Below are 22,395 nucleotides of genomic sequence, written 5' to 3'. Positions count from 1 at the left end.
CTAGTAAAATACTGGAATTGCACTCATGAAAAGTGGAGTCTAGACTTCTTAGTTAGGTTGTACGTCCATTAAAATGCTGCAAAAAGCATTGCTTTTATTCATTTTAGACTCAAACTGGTTCCTGTTTTCCTTCCAGCACCTCCAGAGATGGCAGTGAAGATGGAGGAGAAATTGGCTGTAGCTGGCTCTCTAGCAGACACAGTGGTGCTACCGTGTTACTTCTCCATAACGCAAGCTTATCCCAGCAGCTCCACACAAGCTCTGACGCACACCCCTACACCTGCGCAAACTCACAGCCACTCTGATGACTACGGCAGGATCAAGTGGACGAAGCTAGATGGGCAGGAGGAGAAAGTGGTGCTGGTGGCCCAGGGACTGGGAGTAAAGTTGGGGCATAGCTTTGAGAGCAGGGTGTCAGTGCTCAGCTACCCGCAGTGGTTTGGAGATGCTTCTCTGGTGATAGGGAAGCTCAGGGCCAGCGATGCTGGGTTATACCGCTGCGAGGTGATGCATGGGCTAGAGTCCACTCAGGTCACAGTCATCCTCACTGTCAGAGGTGAGTAAAACATACAGGAACACTAGCAACTCACCATTTTATAGTCAGGTTAGGAGTCTGTATGCAAGTCTACAAACTTCATTGTCTGTATCCAGATGTGCCCAGCTGGCAGAGACTTCAAAGTTGAAGGTGTCGCCAAAAGTATTGACTGAAATGTGTACACGTGCCATTTTCTTTAAAGTGCCCTTCCTCTCTGGTCATTGTAATGGTCTGTTTTCTAATCCATCTGCTGAAAGAGGAAAGATTCTCTGAGATGACCTAAAAACTTTTAGGCAACTAGTCCAAAGCTAACTGTGTCCAGCAAACACTTTACTCCAGTGTGATGTGGAAACCTAAAGTCTGCTTTACACAAACACTCGCACCAGTCCCAAAAAGCTGATTCTGTTCATCGTAGCGTTTTCAGTGGGAGAAATGTTTCGGTATCATCCAAGTGACTTCTTCAGTCTCAGCTGACTGCAAGTTTCCCAACCTCATAAACAGTACATTTGCACAGTGACTGAAACTAGCACCACTGGCAAACAATGGGCTGGGAGGTCTCACATCAGTCTTTCACTCATTCAGGAGACATCTTGTGTCTTGTTGTGTGTGCTACAAAGATATTACCACTATTTTAAGCTGTGTGCTGTATTGTGAGGAGAGAGTGTTTTAAAAAAAACAACATATGCTGGAGATCCAGATCTGCATTATTTGCAGCCTAGGAGAGTGGCCAGCATTCATTTTTTAAAAGTTTAATTCTGATTTTTTAAAATTCTCAAAACACAACCTTTCAATTTTAGACAAAACTTTATTTAACACAGGCATCACTAAAGTCAAAGCATGGTGGACAAAGAAATTCACAGGACGGAGCCACTGCGATAGAGGGAGAGGTGTGTTATTTCACAAGCTCAGGTAGAAGGTGTGTATGATTGCAATGGTGAGTGAAAGGAGAAGGGTAAGAGGGCGAAGCAAGGCTACAGAGAGGGGTGGTTCACTGGGTGAGTGGGTGAGTGATAAACGAGCAGATGTCCGACGTCCTCTTTTCCACAGCGGGGGTAACTTGCAGCAAGCCGGAGGGCAGGCAAGTGAGATTTCAGGCTTACTCCAGGAAAACTAGAGGTAAGACCAGTGGCAGCTGGTAGGTAGCAAGTGGGCGAGGAGGACCAGCATCAGAGGGAATTTGGTTCTTAGTGGAGATGCGTGAATGCTGATCCAAGGATGCAAAACTGGAAACACAGAGCAATGTTACACAGGGAAATGAGTATGCTAACGGAACATGGAGACATAAGGAAAGGTGGACCTGGGAACTAGAAACAAAGCCTCAGGAGCAGAATGGAAAATATGCCAGAATACCAAAACACACCAGATCTTGACAGTACCCCAAGAGTCACCTCCAGGCACTGATCAGACACAGACCTGCAAAGACACTCGTAGAAGAAAGAGATTAAAGAATGGTCAAGGATGAATGCCCGCAGGACCCAGGAATGCTCCTACGGGCAGTACCCCTCCCAGTCCAACATGAACTGATTGCGCTGGCCTTGCTGACAAACGTTAACGAGCCAGCAAAAATCATAGGCTGGGTGGCTGTCGATGAGCCGGGTGGGTAGTGGGGGAGGATCGCATAGAGGGCACAGTTGACTGGAATACACCGGTTTGAGTCGAGACACATGAAAGGTGAGATGACTGCGCAGTGATGGGGGCAACTTGAGTTTGACAGTCATGGGACTAATTACAGAGTCTATTTCATATGGACCCATAAAACGAGAAGCTATTTTTTGGGTTAATGATTTTAATGGTAAATCTTTAGTTGGAAGCCATACTGACTGGGTAAGTAACTGGGTGCAAGGGAGCAATGACAATCAGTGTACTTTTTGTTGTGGTTTTAAGCAGAGTCCCCCTGGTTTGAGTCCAGACCTGCTGACTCAGTTGGAGGTAATGTAAAAGTAATGCTGCTCATCACCCTGAACACACCATCCCCACTGTGAAACATGGTGATGGCAGCATCATGCTGTGGGGATGCTTTTCTTCAGCAGGGACAGAGAAGCTGGTCAGAGTTAATGGGAAATTGGAAGGAGCTACATACAGGACAATCCTGAAAGAAAACCTGTTGGAGGCTGGGAAGGAGATTAACCTTCCAGCAAGACGATTATCCTAAACATACAGCAATAGCTACAATTGAATTGATTAGATCAAAGAATATTCATGTGTCAGAACGGCCCGGTCAAAGTCCAGACTTAAATCCCATTGAGCATCTATGGCAAGACTTGAAAATTGCTGTTCACAGATACTCTCCATCCAGTCTGGCTGATTGGCTATTGATTTTGTTTTGATTTTAAGTTTGATTTCCTGATATGTAGATTTGTTTTTCAAGCATGAACTGAAACCTTGACTTTCGGATATTCATAATTTTGGTCATATATTTCGTCTCGAGGACCTTCAATAATGGATCTAAAATTATGTTGATTTAATAAAACGCTATTGAAGGCATCCATATATTCCTGATTGTTGATAACCCTTCTGCAGGTGTGGTGTTCCACTACAGAGCTAACAGCAGCCGCTACAGTCTGAACTATTCTGAGGCTGTGGAAGCGTGCCACTCTGTAGACGCATCCATCGCTACACCTGAGCAGCTGACGGCTGCTTTTGAAGATGGCCTCGACCAGTGTGATGCGGGCTGGCTTGCAGACCAGTCAGTTAGGTATGTTCCTACATTTCTTTAAACAAATAATCTCAAGTTTAATGTCCCTCGTAATTTCATGATAAATTAGCAGATAAAATAACCGAAATTCAAAAGTTGAAGTGCCATTTTGAATCTCAGCGAGCCCAAATGTGATGGTAAATCAAGTGCGGTAGGCCAACTCTGCCACACCAACCCTCTGTATTTCCTCCTTCATTACATCCATGGATCTTCTCTGAGACTCTGCACTTAAGTCACATTTTCGTCGTGTGCAGTTCACTGTGTTGGTGCACAGAGGCAAAACTACAAAAACTGTTATTGTACACGTACTTAGGGACCCAACTATAGAACATGAAAACCGAATAAACAAATAAATATGACCTCTTTAAATATCAGATCATTTCTTGCTCTGCTTTTAAAAATATTGTCATTATTATTGTTCATTTTTCAGATATCCAGTCACAGTGACCCGTCCAGGCTGCGAAGGTAATCTAAAGAATCGGCCAGGTGTGAGAACCTACGGCATCCGTGACCCCATGGAGAAATATGATGTGTACTGTTACGTAGACAAACTACACGGTAAATACACATGCAAGACACATACATACTGAAATACAGAATTATAGAGGCAGTGGTTAGCTTAGCTTAGCATTAAGTGTTTAGCAGAACACTTTTCTGAAGTTAAAATTTCAACCTTGTAGCTCCTCCACTAGTTTCTGCTAGTCTGCTGCGGCTCTATACCAGGGGTGGGGAACTCCAGGCCTCAGGGGCCGGTGTCCTGCAGGTTTTAGATGTGTTCTTGAAACAACAAAGCTGATTTAAATGGCTAAATTACCTCCTCAACATGTCTTGAGGTTCTCCAGAGGCCTGGTAATGATAATAATCATTTGATTCAGGTGTGTTGATCCAGGGTGACAAATATAATTCATTTAAAACATCAAGTAAAAAGACTGTGGTTAGCTGTAAACTGACTTTGTGTATCTGCTCTGTCTGTAGGCGAGGTATTCTATCCTACTTCCATCAGCAGTAAGCTCACCTGGCAGCAAGCAAGGGAAGAGTGCGAGAAGCATGATGCCGTGCTGGCATCGCCCGGTCATCTGTTTGCAGCCTGGAGGGGGGGGCTAAACCGCTGCGACTTTGGCTGGCTATCTGACGGCAGTGTCCGTTACCCCATCACCGTCCCCAGGCCTCAGTGTGGAGGAGGCCAGTTGGGGGTCCGCACACTTTACAAGTATGAAAACCAGACTGGTTACCCAGACCCCACTGACAGGCACGGGGCTTTCTGCTTCAAGGGTAAGACAGAAACACACATTGATCCAAACTGGACAGTAATTTACTCTGCTCATTTTCTTATTTGCATGAACTTAGTCTTGCAACAGAGTGGTCTCATATCTATTAAGTGTTTATCCCGTTATCTAGTTTCAAAGGGTGAAAAAGGCTGCGTAATAAACAGTTTTAAAAAGCATGTCAGTTTCGGCAGCTTCTTTCATTTAAGCCACATACATCGAGCTGGTTTCACAGGACAGGAGTCTGTCTCTGTTATTTAAGGGTTATTTTACCTTATATAAATATTAAGCACATTGACATGTCTGTGCTTGTGATTTGGCGCTATATCAATAAAATCAAATTGAATTGAATCGAATAGTTGAAGTCTCTGCATCCTAGTTGGCTTTTGAAACTCCAAAAACCACAAGCTTTAATTACAGATACAGTCCCACTCAGGACCTTTGCAGGTCACAGAGCAGTGTTTCACAAGACACCGAGCATGTATGTGCAAATTGTTTGGTCATATTTTAATGAGGAATTCTGCTTAGAGCAGTTGTGTCTTTAGATGCATTGTGTAACCTGGTTAAGAAAATTAATATTACAGATAAAAAATTAAGACAAATTACAAAGTGTATGGAATCCAGGTCCATGCTGCACTGTTGAGCTTGCAATACTTGCCCTCCTCCAAATATCCACAACACTTTGACAAGAAAAGTCTAATTTGGTCAATAAACACTGAGGTGTCACAATCTGCAACCACTTAAAAGCCGAGTAAAAAGAAGTTACAAAGAACAAACCCAACCAAGAGAAGAATGATCTCTTAGTAGCCATGTTAATGGTGGGCCATGTTTTTTACGAGGGGAAAAACCCAGCACGTGCACTCTAACACAGATAGAACAGAAACAGGACAAGTCCCTAATGTTTCACAGCTGCGACCCTGCCCAAACTCAGACAGACAGACGGAGGAGGAGATGTAAAAGAGAGGGATTTCTCCCATAAGTGACATCATTGTATAAAAAGCACAAAACTTTAACAGTGAGCCCAGCTCAGTCTGCAGTGTGAAGCTGCAGCATCAAGTATGAGGCACTAAACATAATTTCACTCACTTGCCTTTCTGAACATGAAACCTGTGTAATGTGCTTTACCAAGACTTAAGTATAGTGGCAGGACTGCAAGAGAAAGTAAATGTACAGTGACGGACAGACCCCAGCCAGATGGTTGAAGCTCGCCAAATACATGACATCATATCTGGGAAGGACTTAACATGCAGCCAGGGTCTCCTTCACTGTGCAAAAAGACAGACTCAACCACAGTTAAAGCACAAGTCTGCAGGCAATTCACACCTTTAGCAAGCTCTTTGATAGAAGCAGTAATCAAAAAATGCAGTTTAACAAGTATTCCTTCAATAAAAGTCACAATAAAGGTACAGACGTATAACAGCTTTTACTTAGTAAAAGTAGTGCAGAAACATTTGATTCAATTCAGTTCAATTTTATTTCTATAGTGCCAAATCACAGCATCGGTTGCCTCAGCATCTGCTCTGTGACTGCTTCACCTGTTCTGTTACAGACTTTCTGAGGACTTGTGTAACCCAGTGGAGTCTAACTGAATGGAGCATGACCGTAACATCATTTTCAGTTTTGTTTTAGGTTGTCAGAAAGGTATTTTCTCTAGATTATAGAGGATAATAGTGGTGTTGTACCTGCAGTATAAAGCATCATATAAGAATCAGTCCATTTACCATTATGTTGAAAAGTCTTCCTTATATGTCTCTCTAGATCTAAAATTATGGCTATAGTGCTAAAGAGAAACAGGAAAAAAGCACACTCACAAAACCCACCCAACCAAACACCCTCCTGCACATTCACACATGGAGGGGACTATGTTACATCCAGTTTATTAAAGCATTATGTATGTGACGCTCAAACCCCCCACTCACTCCCAGGACACTAACCATTTGAACTCAGCACTTAGACACATACAAAGGAATGCATTGTATGTTCAGGAGCCCTAATTGTTAGTTTTTCATGTGGTATATGCTCCATGATAACAAGGCATTAATCTTCCCTTTGTGAGGATTTATTCATGCACAGCTCTCTGAAGGTCCACTACATCATTTCTATCAGGTTGAGGTCTGGAGCACTGATTCTTTGCTTTTTCAGTTATTCTGTTGTAGATAAGCTGCTGTGTTTGGGATTATTGTCCTGTTGATGACCTAGTTTCACCAAGGCTTTAGCTGTCAGACAGATGGCTTAACATTTGACTGTAGAACTGTCACGGTCCTGGGTCGGTGACCCAGTGTTTTGGTTTTTGTCTGATTATTGATCTTTGTTTTTATCTGGAGTTTGACTGCTAGTGTGATGGTTTCTGTTTTGTATTTCTAGTTCTTAGGTTTTGGTCCCCTGTGTAGTTTCAAGTCCCTGCCCTTGAGCCAGTTGTATTTCCTGTTTTATTTTGAAGGTCCATGTCTCAGGTCATGTATTCTGCTTTGCTTCCCCGTTGTCTTGTCTAATTAGGTTCAGCTGTGTCTCACTCCTGTGTGCCATCTCCTTGTTACCTTGTGTGAATATTTAGTGGCATTTTAGGTCAGGGATAGCTCAGTAGGTAGAGTGATGGCCCCATGATCGGAAGGTCGGGGGTTCGATTCCACTGAACGGTGACCCTGAGCAAGGTACCGTCCCTACACACCGCTGCCCACTGCTTCACAGAGTGAATGGGTTAAATACAGAGAGGAATTTCCCCTTGGGGATAAATAAAGTATACGTTATTATTATTAGTGTGTGGTTACCTCTCTTCTGTGTTGGAGCATCTGTGTATCATTCTGTGTATTATGCCTGTTAGTCATCTTGTTCATCTTCCCCACTGTCTCTCCAGCTAAGTTTCCATGTTTCAGGTTATTTAGTTTTATGTTTCTAGCTTCATGTTTAGCTGTCCCCAGTTTAGGTTTTTATAGTGGTTTTGAGGTAATTCTTACAGCCACAATAAAGGCTCATTCTCAGTTTGAAACACTCCCCTTCATCATTGTCTGCACCTGGGTCCACACCTCTTATCTCCACGCTGTTTGTGAGACAAACCGTGACAAGAAAGCAGTCTTCTCTGCTAAGATGACTGGCAAAAGTCTTCTGTGTTTTCCACTTATGAATAATCGTTCAAACTGTACAATGATGGACTTGGAAAGGTTTGGATATAGCCTTACATTATAACCCTTCCTAGACTGATTGATTACTGATGTACAATTGATAATGTGATAATGTGCAAACTGCCAAACCATCAGTATTTATAGAGGTGTTCACACTTACTGATGATCAGATAATCAAGTGAATTTGGTTAGCAGCTTAAGTCCCGTGGAAACACAGAATTTTACGTAGTTTTTCACACACTTTCTGTATTTTGCCTCAGTTGATACGGTGTAATAAGTCATGTTTTTGTTCTTTATCTGAGGTTGTATTTAACCAATTTTAAGATAATTTTTATTATGTCTTGAGGGTGTGCTATTTTTTCTGGGGACTGAAACAGCTTCATTCTTGACAGGTGACTTAATGTTTCCAAAATCAGCAATCAATCTGCTGCATTTCCTTTTATAGCTTGCTGTGTGCTAGCTGCCGTCTGACAGCTTCCCAGACTCCTGTTTCTTTATTTAATGACTCATTGGTTTTGCTGATTTCATTCTGTGAACATTTTTCACTCAGTATAAATGTTGCTTGCTTGGCTAAATGGTTTTTAACGCACTCATAGTTTTCCACATTTTCCCACTGCCGGTGCTGTGTCTTATTTTCCAAAGCAGACGGGTTTATTTTCTACCTAATCATTCTTTACATTACAGGGAGTGCAGAATTATTAGGCAAGTTGTATTTTTGAGGAATAATTTTATTATTGAACAACAACCATGTTCTCAATGAACCCAAAAAACTCATTAATATCAAAGCTGAATGTTTTTGGAAGTAGTTTTTAGTTTGTTGTTAGTTTTAGCTATTTTAGGGGGATATCTGTGTGTGCAGGTGACTATTACTGTGCATAATTATTAGGCAACTTAACAAAAAACAAATATATACCCATTTCAATTATTTCTTTTTACCAGTGAAACCAATATAACATCTCCACATTCACAAATATACATTTCTGACATTCAAAAACAAAACAAAAACAAATCAGCGACCAATATAGCCACCTTTCTTTGCAAGGACACTCAAAAGCCTGCCATCCATGGATTCTGTCAGTGTTTTGATCTGTTCACCATCAACATTGCGTGCAGCAGCAACCACAGCCTCCCAGACACTGTTCAGAGAGGTGTACTGTTTTCCCTCCTTGTAAATCTCACATTTGATGATGGACCACAGGTTCTCAATGGGGTTCAGATCAGGTGAACAAGGTGGCCATGTCATTAGTTTTTCTTCTTTTATACCCTTTCTTGCCAGCCACGCTGTGGAGTACTTGGACGCGTGTGATGGAGCATTGTCCTGCATGAAAATCATGTTTTTCTTGAAGGATGCAGACTTCTTCCTGTACCACTGCTTGAAGAAGGTGTCTTCCAGAAACTGGCAGTAGGACTGGGAGTTGAGCTTGACTCCATCCTCAACCCGAAAAGGCCCCACAAGCTCATCTTTGATGATACCAGCCCAAACCAGTACTCCACCTCCACCTTGCTGGCGTCTGAGTCGGACTGGAGCTCTCTGCCCTTTACCAATCCAGCCACGGGCCCATCCATCTGGCCCATCAAGACTCACTCTCATTTCATCAGTCCATAAAACCTTAGAAAAATCAGTCTTGAGATATTTCTTGGCCCAGTCTTGACGTTTCAGCTTGTGTGTCTTGTTCAGTGGTGGTCGTCTTTCAGCCTTTCTTACCTTGGCCATGTCTCTGAGTATTGCACACCTTGTGCTTTTGGGCACTCCAGTGATGTTGCAACTCTGAAATATGGCCAAACTGGTGGCAAGTGGCATCTTGGCAGCTGCACGCTTGACTTTTCTCAGTTCATGGGCAGTTATTTTGCGCCTTGGTTTTTCCACACGCTTCTTGCGACCCTGTTGACTATTTTGAATGAAACGCTTGATTGTTCGATGATCACGCTTCAGAAGCTTTGCAATTTTGAGACTGCTGCATCCCTCTGCAAGATATCTCACTATTTTTGACTTTTCTGAGCCTGTCAAGTCCTTCTTTTGACCCATTTTGCCAAAGGAAAGGAAGTTGCCTAATAATTATGCACACCTGATACAGGGTGTTGATGTCATTAGACCACACCCCTTCTCATTACAGAGATGCACATCACCTAATATGCTTAATTGGTAGTAGGCTTTGGAGCCTATAAAGCTTGGAGTAAGACAACATGCATGAAGAGGATGATGTGGACAAAATACTCATTTGCCTAATAATTCTGCACTCCCTGTATATGCCAGCTTTACAATAGGATTTTCGCAAATACTCATTTGTAACTCACTGCTACGTTGATCACTAACACTTCTTCCTTCCTAGCATTTGTTTCTGAATGACTGACAATAACATGGACAAATGGAAAAGAAAGAAAGGAGGAAATGAGAATGATTGCACTGACAGCACTGGTGTTGTTAGGCCCTTGCAGTGATTCAAACCAGTAGGGAGCGCCTCTTGCTGCCACCACATTTGATATAAAGAAAGACTTGTGAATATGGCTAGTTTTAGTGAAAATGTTGCTTCCTTACATTAGTATTATGTGTTTTGCAATTATTTTTTTTGTAGTGACTAAGAAAAAATTATGCCTTTTTCATTAACAGAGTTGCAGTTGGGCAGCACTTCTTAACTGCCGAGCTCTTTGTAGGACCCACTTCTAAATTCTTGTCTTGCTCCTGTGTTCCCCTCTTTTACAGTTAGACTGGAAGAGCCAACAACTACGAGTTCCCTGATGACTCCAATTGTGTACAAACCTGACATCCCTACATATAGTCCCCATGCAACAATAGCTTCACACGTTGAAAGAGCTGAAATCCAAGGAAAAGGACCAGAACCTGTTGGACATTCACCCACAGACAGCCCACTTACTTCTACACACACCACAGCCTCAGCAACTCTTACTACCACTTCACAAGAGCTTGTATCAGGAGATATCTTGCAGCTGCCTCCATTACCCACCTCCCGCACTCAGCCTCCACGTCTGGACATCTCCCAATTAGATCAGGCAGGACCAGGCAGGGGTGAGACCAGTGGCAGAGGGGAAGAAAGCAGCAGCCAGGGCAACTCTGGTGGGTCTGAGGTAGGAGCAACAGCAACCCCGGAGATCACATCAAGGCCTAGTAAACTTCAGGACATCAGTGCACGGGTTGAAACGTCATCAGTTGAAGACGCCGCTGCACACCCAGTTCCATCAGAGATCCTTACACCAAAGCCAGACATTGCAGCTGGGACTACTGAAGTGGGGGAACAACCTGCAGTTGTTTTCAAAGAGGATTACACCATTAGAGCTCAAACGATATTTGACCATGAGAAGTCTCTGGACATTCCTGAGACGGCATCAGCAAAACCTCCTATCCATCTCATCATTGTCAATGTGCAAAGCACCAATGGGTCAGAATCAGGTGAGCTGGGTGGGGTGGGGTGTTAAATAAGTCATGTAGTAATTTAAGTCATACTGTTAGGCCCTGGAAAGCATTAAGAGAAATGGCATATAGATGCCAGTACTGTGTTGAAAATTTGGTTGGAAGTACTGGCAAAAATAATAAGTACATGTTAGCATGTCATGTAAGCATCGTTCTCTAGAAAGAAGGAGAAGTATGATGACAAAAACACACATATGTCCATGCCAAAACATGTCTTTTTTTCTTGGCGTGATTTAAATAATAATCTATCCCACGACAGAACATATTAACTGGAAGCCAGCAGGCATTTAAAGCCCCCAGTATGGGGGCTGTAGAGGTAGACCTCCAGAGTGGGAATATTTCACCATTGGCAATAAAAAGATTATTATCTAACATGTGGTGCAATGTGCCCTCCTGAATCTTGTAAAAGGCTTTGGCTGAGAACATTTATCTTGGGAATTACTTTATGTTTGTTATGTTGTGCTGTCAAGGACTGAAGAACAGCTGATTTTGTTGTCTCAGTGGAGCCACATACACCACAGCCTTGAACTTGTCTAAATACTAGTCTAAAGAGGTTTATGTATAAACATAAGTGTTAACACAGCTTTAAAATGATTGAGAAATCTTGAATGTAAGCACACTGATTTGCAGCACTGTGATAACAGTGCAGATAATTCAATTCAATGGTATTTATACAGCGTCAAATCACAACATTAATTGCCTCAAGGCTTTATGTCGTAAGGTAGACCCTAAAATAATACATACAGGGAAAAAACCCAGAACAACAGAACCAGGCTCAGGGAGGGGCGGCCATCTGTCACGACCAATTGGGGTGAAATGCGATAACAGCACCTTGCAAGTGGCTCTCCTGTCTACTGCATGTTATACCGAGGCAGCATCCATTGCAGCAGTGAAATAACACTGGAACAAACTGTAGACTGACCCGATTCTATCAACAATTTGTAGTAAGAACTTCATGTGTAAAATGGCAAAGGACACAGCTCATGGTGTGCAACCTTTTTTTTATATGCTCACACATTTCACACAAAACATGCTGTATTTGTAGAGCCAGATGTGGAAATGAAGTCAGTCATTGCTGTGCAGCCAGTTTGTAGTTAAACACACTGTAAACACACCACAGCACTGGAAAAAACAGGATGGGTTCGGCAAAAGACAAACACTGTATATCAACAGTCTTTCTGAACACTTTCTTTTCACTCACACGCAAAGAGACAGTGGAGGTCTGATGGAGTGATTAGTCTGCTGGCTTTAGACATGCCTACAGAGTTTGGTCTTCAACTTTCCCATCAGGATTTCTGCACAAAGAGTTGCCAACAAACCACAAATACTGGACTGTAATAATCTTTTCTCCAGGGAGCAGTTTGAGTTGCTAAGATTAACAAGTTCTCAAACAATCCCTATATTCTACACTTCATTTTCTCTTAATTCGTTTGAATTAGCACCATTACCACCAATGTTTGATTACATTAAACAGGCTAACCAAGAACTGGCACGCAGTCATGTTATTTTTCCCCCTTCTGATTAGGCTGGATATGGCCACAGTAGGTCCTGTGTTGTGTCTTTAATCTAGGTTCTCTAGAGAGAAGAGAAATTTCTCCGTTCGAATTACAACCATATCAAAAGTACATATTTATAATTAAAAAATTAAAATCACTTGCTGACAAATGTGAGATGTAGGGCGTGATTTGCAGTGAATGCAGTGGTGTTTACAGCAGTAAAACAAAGACACTGTATTTTCACCAGCTTGCTCAGATCTTTGTTTTGGCATATGGAAATGGTTAATAGCACTTGACAAGAGAGAGGCCCTGTCTGCCCAGAGCCTAATAATCATTGATTCAGATTACAGTGCATATGTGTTTGCTACCCTTAGCCAAGTGGTACCATCTTCCAGAAGTTGTGTTTGTTATTAAAATGATGAAGGCCTGTTCTGTTACATGTGTAATATACCATCACATGAGGCCCTCCAACTCTCAGTTCATATCCTCAGGAAATTAGGAAAGTTGAACCATTGAGTGTTACAATGAAGAATGACTTCTTCATGTGGTGTCAAGTTCAGAGTGACACAGAGGCTGACATGGACCAATTAACTAGTCACTTAACAGTAACAGCATGCTTCTTGGTCAACTGTTTTTTTCTGCTGAAGTTTTGTACATATTTAGACAATTTAAGGTCTGTAAGTTCTCTGTTATGACTTTATATACATTTGCATACTCTGCTTCCCCTCTGTATAGCTTCCATGTGTACCACTAGGTCTTAATGAAGAGACACAAGCATGCATTGTTTGAGAGAAGCCGCTGGCACAGACTGACCTTAATTATAGGAAACTCAGACTTTTAACTGTTAACCATCCAAATATGCTCTTCGGCTCATTTTAACAAATGTCAGAAATGCGCTACTGTGGGTTTTTGCCAGAGCTGTAAGATCTTAGATCCTTCACTGAAGTTGCAGTACCACAATGCAAAAGCTCTGCTTTCAAATGCTTTACTGATGTTAAGGTGAAGAAACGTCATCAGGAATATTAAAAAATTAAAAATATAAAAACCTCTGCAGGTTTACGATGAAAAGATCACCATAGCTAGTGTGTCTTCGAAGTGAAGCCTTTAAGCTTGGATTCTGATGGCAAACCAAGATTTCCGAATGTATTGTAGTCTGTGGTGAAGCCACCCTGGCTGGATTTTGTGAATGTAGTACAAACTCTTCTGATGAGTCTATGGTCTCGATCACATTGATTTTTAAAGCTAAGTAAGCAAGATATGCTTTAAAACTGGCTACCTTGATTCTAACTATAACTGCATGTCTGTCAGTATCACAGTCAAATCTGACCCTTGGTCTTGAGTTTTAAAAGTTTAAGGCAGCAAAAATGTCTAGCTTGAGGTATTATAACAGAACTTAACATAACAACATATGATGTTGTGGTGGATACATCCATCTTTTTTTCTGCTGTCTGTGATTCCCTCGCTCAAGAGCACACTTAACTACGACGAAACCACCAGAATGTCACCTGTTGTTTGGGATCACTGACTGATCTTTAGCCTGTGTGAGTGGGGCTTTAGCAATCAGTTTCACATCAACTGCCAGCAACCTGCCTAGGAACATGTGTTTTTCCTCTCAACTGCTGGTTGCTAGTTCATAACTGACCCGTCTCTAGACCTGTGTTTCTGAGGCCTTCATTATACATGACTTTATGCTACAATACCATGATGATCTAGTTTAATTATAATAAGCAAAACTTTTTTCTACCAGGCTGCAAACAATTTTAAATTTGCTCTAAAGTTAGTCATTTTAACATAGAGGCTGTATGGTGATTTATTTGATTTTTCCCAAGAGGCTGTGGCCTGGTACTGACATTGCACTTTAAGTAAGGAATAAAATCATAACACTTGTTGCTTGTTTTTCTTTTCTTTTTTTTTTCTTTTTTTTGCCTTGATGTGTTATATGGCTGCTTATCATCTGCCTCTAGTGAATCGTCTCCTGGACCTCCTGAACCAGCCTGTGACCAGTAAAGGTATCCAGGGCAGCGGGGAGATCACTTCCCTTGAGGTGCCTCCGATTGATATGGCACAAATAGTCAGCTTTGTCAATGGAAAACATGAGGTACTTTCTATACACTGATATGTCTACTAAATAATTCTAGTTTAATCCTCCAATATATGTCTGTGTTTGTGTGTTCTCCCATTTTTTTCTATCACTGCTAGTAAACACAGCTGTGTCTTCAGCAAACTAATTCATTCAAATCATTCAACCAGACGCCCTCTCCGTGAATGTGTAAAATAGTCTAATCTGGTCTGAGTCAAGCTACTGGCTCTTTGTCATTCTTTCTCATTTTTTAAAAATAGCCAATTTGTTTCAATCCATCCAGGTAACACCTGAACCACAGCAGCCAGAGGAGGCCAGAGGAGATCAGTTTGAGACGGCCACTCCTGGAAATGTGAATGAGACAGAAGTAGAGGAGGAAGAAGACATCAGCATGACTCCCTTTACCTTCGAAACTGGAACCGGGGAGATATTTCCAGAGGAAACCACGGACAAGATCATTTATCTTCAAGCTGTATACCCAGATGATGTTGGAGTCTCAGGCCTGGATGCAGACACAGTTTCTTATGTTTTTACAGATGCCATGAGAATCAACACTCAAGAACCACATGAAACAGCAGTCTCAACCACATACACTCCCCCTGTCTCTACAATATCAACTCCAGTCCTGCTTGGTGTTTCCAAGGATGTTGCTCATGTTGCCTTAACTGATGAGGACATGGAAGGCTCTGCAAGCAACTCCACAGACGATGAGGTTGGCAGTATGCAGGAGGGCTCTACAGATGGTGCTATACCCACCCTGGCTACCGGACACCAGTTGGATGCGAGGACTGATGAGACAGAAATCGGAGGAACAGAGGTTGCGACTTTTATCCCAGACACAAAGTCACAGGAAACCACTGAGCAGGCCCAGACTGGGGACTTTGAAGGGTCTTCCTCTGGAGAAGATGAGGCTTCAGGTCAAGATGTATACCCGTCAGACACACCCAGTCTTAGCACCATGCTTAGCACTATGATTTCAAATGACCTTTATACCCAACAGCCTTCACCTGCAGTACCTACAGAAATCGCAGATGTGCTTGGAGTTTCATCAGGTGATGTTGCAGTTACAGACCCAGACTCTGGTGCAGACCAGCTGTCTGATGAGGAGGGAGCTTCTGGGGAACTTTTCAGAGAAGTCGCTATTACTGTTTCACCAGCCATGGCAGCTGTGACCTTCACCAATGTAAAGAGCACAACTGCAGAAATGAGCAAACTTAAACCCTTTACCCATCCCTCCTTTGAAAATAAGAGCCATCCAGCTGTCGCTACTGAGTCTCCGTCTGCCTCCTCTGACATCCACGCTCAGTTTTACAGAGAACATGCTGACCTGTCCACCATGGAGAACATAGACCAGACCACACTCTCCACTACTTCACCCTTTTATACTTCTGAGCAAAAAAGCTATTCTGTCCCCCAGCGGGCTCTAATCCCTGACCCGGCTGCCACTGCTGTAGCAGAGGAGAAATTTGTAGACGATGATAAAGACATCACCCCCTTTTTTGTGGAGTCCCAACCTCAGATGCCTGAACAGACAGTGGCCACAGTTCAACCTGAGACCAGCTCGGACACAACTTATTCAGTCATGACCAGCACTATAAACATTACAGGTACATGAACTCTGTTGTTGTTGGTTTGGTTCATAGCTGCTTCAGTTGTTTTAAACAGCACAGCAGCTTGGTTTCATTCCCCTGCTTAACATTTTTGCCAGTTTTGGCAGCAGCTATAATGTTTGAGGTGAGCCCTCTCTCAGCCTTCTGCCGTAGTTAAAAGGGATAGAACATGCTTTTTCAATGGTAATACCCACTTGTGCTATCAAAAGTCTGTAATACACTTTTAAAGTTCCCAAATACAAGGTTTTCCCTTTGCACATCAAGTATTAAATAGACAGCTTAATAGCTGCTCACAAAAAATTATTACATAGTTTCCACCTTCATAACAACTCACCCATTGTTAACACACCCTCATGGATTTGTAAAACTTTAGGGGCATGATGATTTCAGTCAGATGTGAGGTAGCTAGCAGGTGTCTGGTAGGCCTGACCTAGCAGTTTTAATGAAATTATACGACAAATAATGTACTGTCAGATCCGTGAGCTGACCTTACTGTCCTTAGCTGACATGTTAGTCCACCTGCTTGTTCAAATGCGGTTACTTCATGGCTTCACAAAACGAACATTTTGGCATTGTGTGATGTTTTTCAAACCAGAAGTGACCAAATCCAGCTTAAAAATGCAGAGTCTTGAACCCAAGACATTCAATTTAGTTTTATTTATCCATTTATTCTCTTGTGCTTACCTTTTTCAGGGTGGCTGCAGCTTATCCCAGCTCTCTTAGGGCAAGAGGCAGGGTACACACTGGACAGGTCGCCAGTCTGTCGCAGGGCTAAGCAGCATTTAGCATTTAGCTTCCAGGTTTGCCTATGTGATTTGTAGCAACAGTGTATTTAAGTTGTCCCTTGTTGGCCTCGCTTTTCTAGAAGATGGAGAGGTTCTACAAATATATGCATTAAAAATTCACAGCAGGATAAAAGCCTGTCCTGTTTGCAATTGAAGGTTCCTTGTAAACATTTGTGCAGATGTTGAATTTTCTGATATAGTTTAATATGAGCAGGTCAGCCCACCAACAAACCGAGTGTCTATTACCACAAACGTGGACAGCCCTGCTGTGCCAATAAGGAGTTGCAAAGCCTTTCTGAACTGCAGTACGTTTCACCGCTCTTAATGATGTTGATGATTTTAATTGTTTTCCATTCTCATTGTCTCCTTGGCAGATCTCCTGCCATGCTCAACCAATGTGTGTCAGAACGGAGGCTCGTGCTACAAGAAAGGACCACAAAATGTCTGCATCTGTGCACCTGGATACACCGGGTGGCACTGTGAAACAGGTACAGAGAGCCTCAGAGCCAGGTGTGCTCTTTTAACAAGCCATCCTGACCCTTCCTGACAGGTGGATGTATAATAATGCTGGTCTGTGTTGCATGTCTGAAGATATTGATGAGTGCCAGTCTAACCCGTGTCTGAATGGAGCCACTTGCCTGGATGGGATCAACTCCTTCACCTGTCTCTGCCTCCCGAGCTACAAAGGAGAGTTCTGTGAACAAGGTCAGGAAACAGAATTAATAAGCAACTGTGTCAAAATCATTCATCTATGGAAGTCAGTTCTCAGATATATTATTTTCAAGTAAGTCTGAACTTACTGCAGAGTTTGGGTCTTTGGGCCATCATTCAGCTTTGGGCGTTGGCTCTTCAACAGATGAGTTCCAGCCGTAGGACTAATATTTCTGCCGTTACTCAGCAGATAATCAAAACTCAGGCACACAAGAGGACTCCGAGGATTAATATTTTCCAACCAAGGAAACAGTTCTCAGCAGCAACAGTTTTTTTTTCTGCTGCTCTGAGCAAAATGTTTGGTTTCAGAATGAGGCCCCATAGTTTTTCTTTTGTATCATGTAGTCATGATAAGAAGCCATTTAACTAAATTCCGCTTTTATTTGCTTGCTTAAATTATTTTACTCAGTCTATTAATGGTTTGGAGTCATACATTATACACTACTTAATGCAGTCATTGTAGAATAAAAGTACAACTGGATCTGTCAATTCTGAGGTTTCACAGTATATATCAGGATATTTAAAAAGTTATTTGGTCCTTAGCAAGTCTTGAAATGAGTTAAATACAACCACAGATGAACAAGAACAAATTACATATTATGTGCTATTATTTATTTAACAAAAATGTAGCGGAGGTGTAGTGTGGTGTGCCACTCCACTCGCTAGTTCAGTGACACTGGGACCTGGAGAAGGGTGTGTGCCAAGCAGAAGATGCTCCACTCAGTGACTGCAAGGTGCTCAAATCATCATCGCTCCACCACTGTGCTGACAGTTGGTCTGAGGTGTTTAGGCTGTTTGGTTTACTCCAAACATGCTGCTCTTATTATGGTCAAACATCTCCATTTTGGTTTTGTTGTTCAAATTTAGCTCTGCAAAGCTAAGCCATGCCAACATCTTCTTTTTGGAGAGAAGCGGCTTTCTTCCAAACATCCTTTGCGCTTAATATTGTGGTACCTACACTCCTGAGGAAATTTGCATTTTGTTCTGCTTATCCAAGTCAGCATTGTTGGGGTCTTGTGGAAAAAATAGAGACATTGGTGCTATAAGAATTCCCAGTTTGCAGGGCGTATCTATTTGAATGATGAATACAGTGTGTAAAGCTAAATGTAGACACTCGGACATAAATTATGGACTGTTTACTGCTTATTTTTCCTTCCTAGTATATGCAAGAGTTCAAAAATCAGGGACACAGCTGTCCTCTTGCAGCTTTTTGCCAATGGAAAGAATGAGGGAAGAAAGATAATTGCTCTCTATTTTTCCAGAAAGCTTTTGCAGCTGCGTGTGGAATTGAATCAATACTGACAATACTGCTTCAGTTTTTTCAGGCTGGGCTTAATATCCTGGGTGATGCTGAGTGATGCTATGTTTCATACTCAACTGACCACTCTGCTAATTTCAAACTGGCAGACAGAGAGCTGTGGCTTATAGTGCTGCATTCATTAGAGACCTCACCTTTCATTCCAGGTAGCTGCACAGAGGCAGGATTAAAATGAGGTCAGTTGATGATGGCTACTACCTTAAAAGACTCGACAGATACTGTCCATCATGACTTTACTGGCATGTATAATTCTGGTGCCACTGATACAAAACAGCCATTGTTTGTATGGTCAGACAAAGCAAAGGGCTGATTATGTGACTTGTATATGAAGTTGAATGTGTGTTATACATGAGCTCTTTGTGTGTGTCTCTGTGTGCTTGACCTGCAGACAACTGGATGTTTGTGAGACTTAATGAAGTCCAACTGTGTGTTGCTGAGCTCATTCAGTGAGGGGCTTTCACTCCCCAGCTGGACCTCAGCTCTCTCTGTGCCTCTCTTTCTCTCTCACCGTCTCTGGCCAGAGCACAGAAATAAAATTCAGAGCTGTTGTGTTGCTGTTAGCTTCACCGTTACAACAGCATGTTTCCAAAACAACATGTAACTTCATCAACAAATGAAAATCTGATTCCAGATTATGAAGTGTACTAGAAGGCAGTGATAGGCAACCAGGGAAATGTAGTATAGCTACTTTTAGACAGAAGTTCGATTAGCTACACATTAACACCTAAGGAGTGGGTAAAATGTGGTTACGAAGCAGCAAAGTCTAAACATTTTCTTGAATATGCCACATGAAGTTTGAAAAAAGGCACTTATTCATAGTAAGAGATATTGTGTCTTACAGTCTGTTTAGTAGAAACCGCATACTAATGCTGGTTGAAGCTTCCCTTTGCTCTCAGACAGCTTCAGCTCTTTATTGTCATGATCCTAGTTTTGGTTGTTATAGTTTTGATTGCTAGGTTTTCATTTGTTATCTAGCCTTACATTTTCCCTCCTCCTGTCATATTGTGTCTAGTTTCCGGTAGTCGTATCCCTCTTTGAAATCAGTCCTGTCTCAATGCTCAATTTGTCTGTTTCTCGGTTATGCCTCCGTGTGTAGTCCATGTCTGTTATGTATTTTAAGTTCTATCCCTTGTTCGGTGTCTCCATAGTCTCGCCTCCGTCTCCATGTTTATTCGCTTCTTTCCCAGTGGTGCCTCTGTCTCTTGCTCCCTCTGTTCCTTGTATTTAGTCAGTCTGCATCTCAGTGTGTTTCTCATACTTCCTGTTTTACTTTGATAGTCTTCTGTCCTGTTTGCAGCATGTTCTGTTTTCGTTCCCCGTCTCGTTAGTTAGACTATGTTCAGCTCGATCCCCACCTGTGGTCTGTTCCCTTGTTTGCCTCTGCTCATTGTCATGATCTCTCTCAGTTTTGTGTGTTCTGCCACTATGTTTGTTTAGTTTATACGGTTTTTATTTTCATCGTCAAATTAGTGCTGCTGTCCTGCTGTATCAGAACCTGTGTAGTATCAGGTCCATAGACCATACTGTATAAACACTGATTTGCACCTGTGGTCTTTCTAATGGTGATGTCTGCAAGAGCAAAAAGGTTGGTTCTGTCACGATCCTGGGTCTCTGACCCAGCGTTTTCAGTTTACGTTTTGAGTTCTGAAGTTATTCCTTTATTATGTTGAGTAATTGGATTATCTTTTGGTTGCCTTTAGTTTATTTATGTTTCACTTAGGTCTTCGGTGTTAGTCTGTCATGTTTCTTGTCTTCTTGTCCTTGTTGTGAAGTTGTATTGTCATGTCTGCTTTCCGTTCAGTTTCCTGTTTTATTTTGAAGGTCTATGTCCTATGTCAGTGTAGTCAGTTTTGCTTCTTTTGTCTCGTTATGTCAGATTAGTGGCAGCTGTTTCCTCCTGTGCTTCCACTTCCCGCTCGCCTTTTGTTAATATTCAAGTTTTGGTCCAAGTTCGTTGGTGTCTATATTTTGGGTCCTCTTCGCAAATTCATACAGTGTGGTGCCGCATACTGTGACAGGTTCTATAGAAGTCTTTTCCTCCTTTGAGTTGTGATCTTGGTAAACACTTTATTGATTAGTTTAAGATCTCAGTCACAGCTTTTAAGTGTTATTGAATACACTAGGATCCATCCATCACAAGGAGAGGTGACTTGGATTAGTTTGCTTTTGACTGACACTACCACGTGATAAGCTGTGATAAGGCATGCAGTGTCAAACCTGGTTTTATAACACCAAAAGAACGTGCTCAGCTCAAGGCTTTACAATGCGACCTCACCAACCAAAGCTGAAGTCACTATCTAACATTTTATTTCCAGTCAGTGATCTAGTTGCTCAGAAGGCCACTGAAAGCCACTAAATTAATTTTCTTCATTAAATTGATTTGCCAAACAATTTCTTTCTGCATTATCCTGATGAAAGTAGCTGTTAAAAGATGCCAAAAGGGATTCAGGTGATCTGTCACAATAATCAGTCAGAACGTGGTATTTAATTCAGAAATGAGAGGTGTACTATGAAACAGGTGTACATAGTCTTTGTTAGCTGGCCTAATAAAACCAAGAACCCTAGTCAGAGATACTGGCTATCACAACAGTGGTTCACAGTTTTTTGGGTTAACCCATGGTGTTAATTTCTATTGTAACATCTGTATATTAAAGCTAAGTCCTTGGAGTTTAGTCCTACGAAATGCACAACGTTTGGTGAATTGAAGATTCTAGACTGGCTGTAGGTGTGTAGGATAAGTCTCTTACCTGTTAATCTAATAGAAGGGCATCCCTCGGATACAGGCAGGTTGACATTCAGATTGCAAGCACGGCATCTGCCGCCAGATTAAATGTAGCTTTATCAAACATGGCTATGGTTTTAAGTCTTCAGGAGTGCAGTTTCAGTGAACCTGTTCATAGTTAATGACAGTAGAAACAAACATTCTGAGAGCCTATTTGATGTAGTTGTTAACCGAAGCTCCTGGCATGTCCTAAATTTGATATTTCAGTATGTGGATTTTGTTTTATTGCCTTAAAGATAAGTAGGGACTTGTCATTAGTTATGATATAGCCACATACATACCACATTTTTAATTCTGCACCAACACAAGAAGTCAAGATAAAGTGTATATCATATGAAATATTTTTTCCACTTCGTTTGATGGTTCTTTCACATTTTGTTTTTCTCTTTCTGCAGACATTGAGATGTGTGGTTTTGGTTGGAAGAAGTTTCAATCTCACTGCTACAAGCACTTTACACACCGTCGGACCTGGGACGCTGCAGAGAGGGAATGTCGGATACACGGAGCCCACCTGACCAGCATCCTGTCGCATGAGGAGCAAATTTTTGTCAATAGTAAGTTTGTGTTGTTTC

At 42.0% G+C, this 22,395-nt stretch overlaps 1 protein-coding gene across 1 annotated transcript in view; it reads left to right on the top strand.

Moving 5' to 3' along the window:
* Positions 1 to 22,395, top strand: part of vcanb (versican b) — a 36,592-nt gene that overhangs the window by 4,521 nt on the left and 9,676 nt on the right. The window contains exons 3-12 of the mRNA XM_080875533.1: positions 137 to 556; positions 3,056 to 3,230; positions 3,661 to 3,788; positions 4,206 to 4,502; positions 10,316 to 11,020; positions 14,502 to 14,635; positions 14,901 to 16,224; positions 17,387 to 17,500; positions 17,604 to 17,717; positions 22,219 to 22,377. Coding sequence (XP_080731659.1) covers positions 137 to 556; positions 3,056 to 3,230; positions 3,661 to 3,788; positions 4,206 to 4,502; positions 10,316 to 11,020; positions 14,502 to 14,635; positions 14,901 to 16,224; positions 17,387 to 17,500; positions 17,604 to 17,717; positions 22,219 to 22,377 — 3,570 coding nt within the window. The remainder of the gene's footprint in view (positions 1 to 136; positions 557 to 3,055; positions 3,231 to 3,660; positions 3,789 to 4,205; positions 4,503 to 10,315; positions 11,021 to 14,501; positions 14,636 to 14,900; positions 16,225 to 17,386; positions 17,501 to 17,603; positions 17,718 to 22,218; positions 22,378 to 22,395) is intronic.

This window comes from Rhamphochromis sp. 'chilingali', assembly GCF_963969265.1.
Source record: "Rhamphochromis sp. 'chilingali' genome assembly, chromosome: 2".
In the NCBI taxonomy this organism is placed as follows: Eukaryota; Metazoa; Chordata; class Actinopteri; order Cichliformes; family Cichlidae; genus Rhamphochromis; species Rhamphochromis sp. 'chilingali'.
This window is presented reverse-complemented; position numbering and strand designations above follow the sequence as displayed.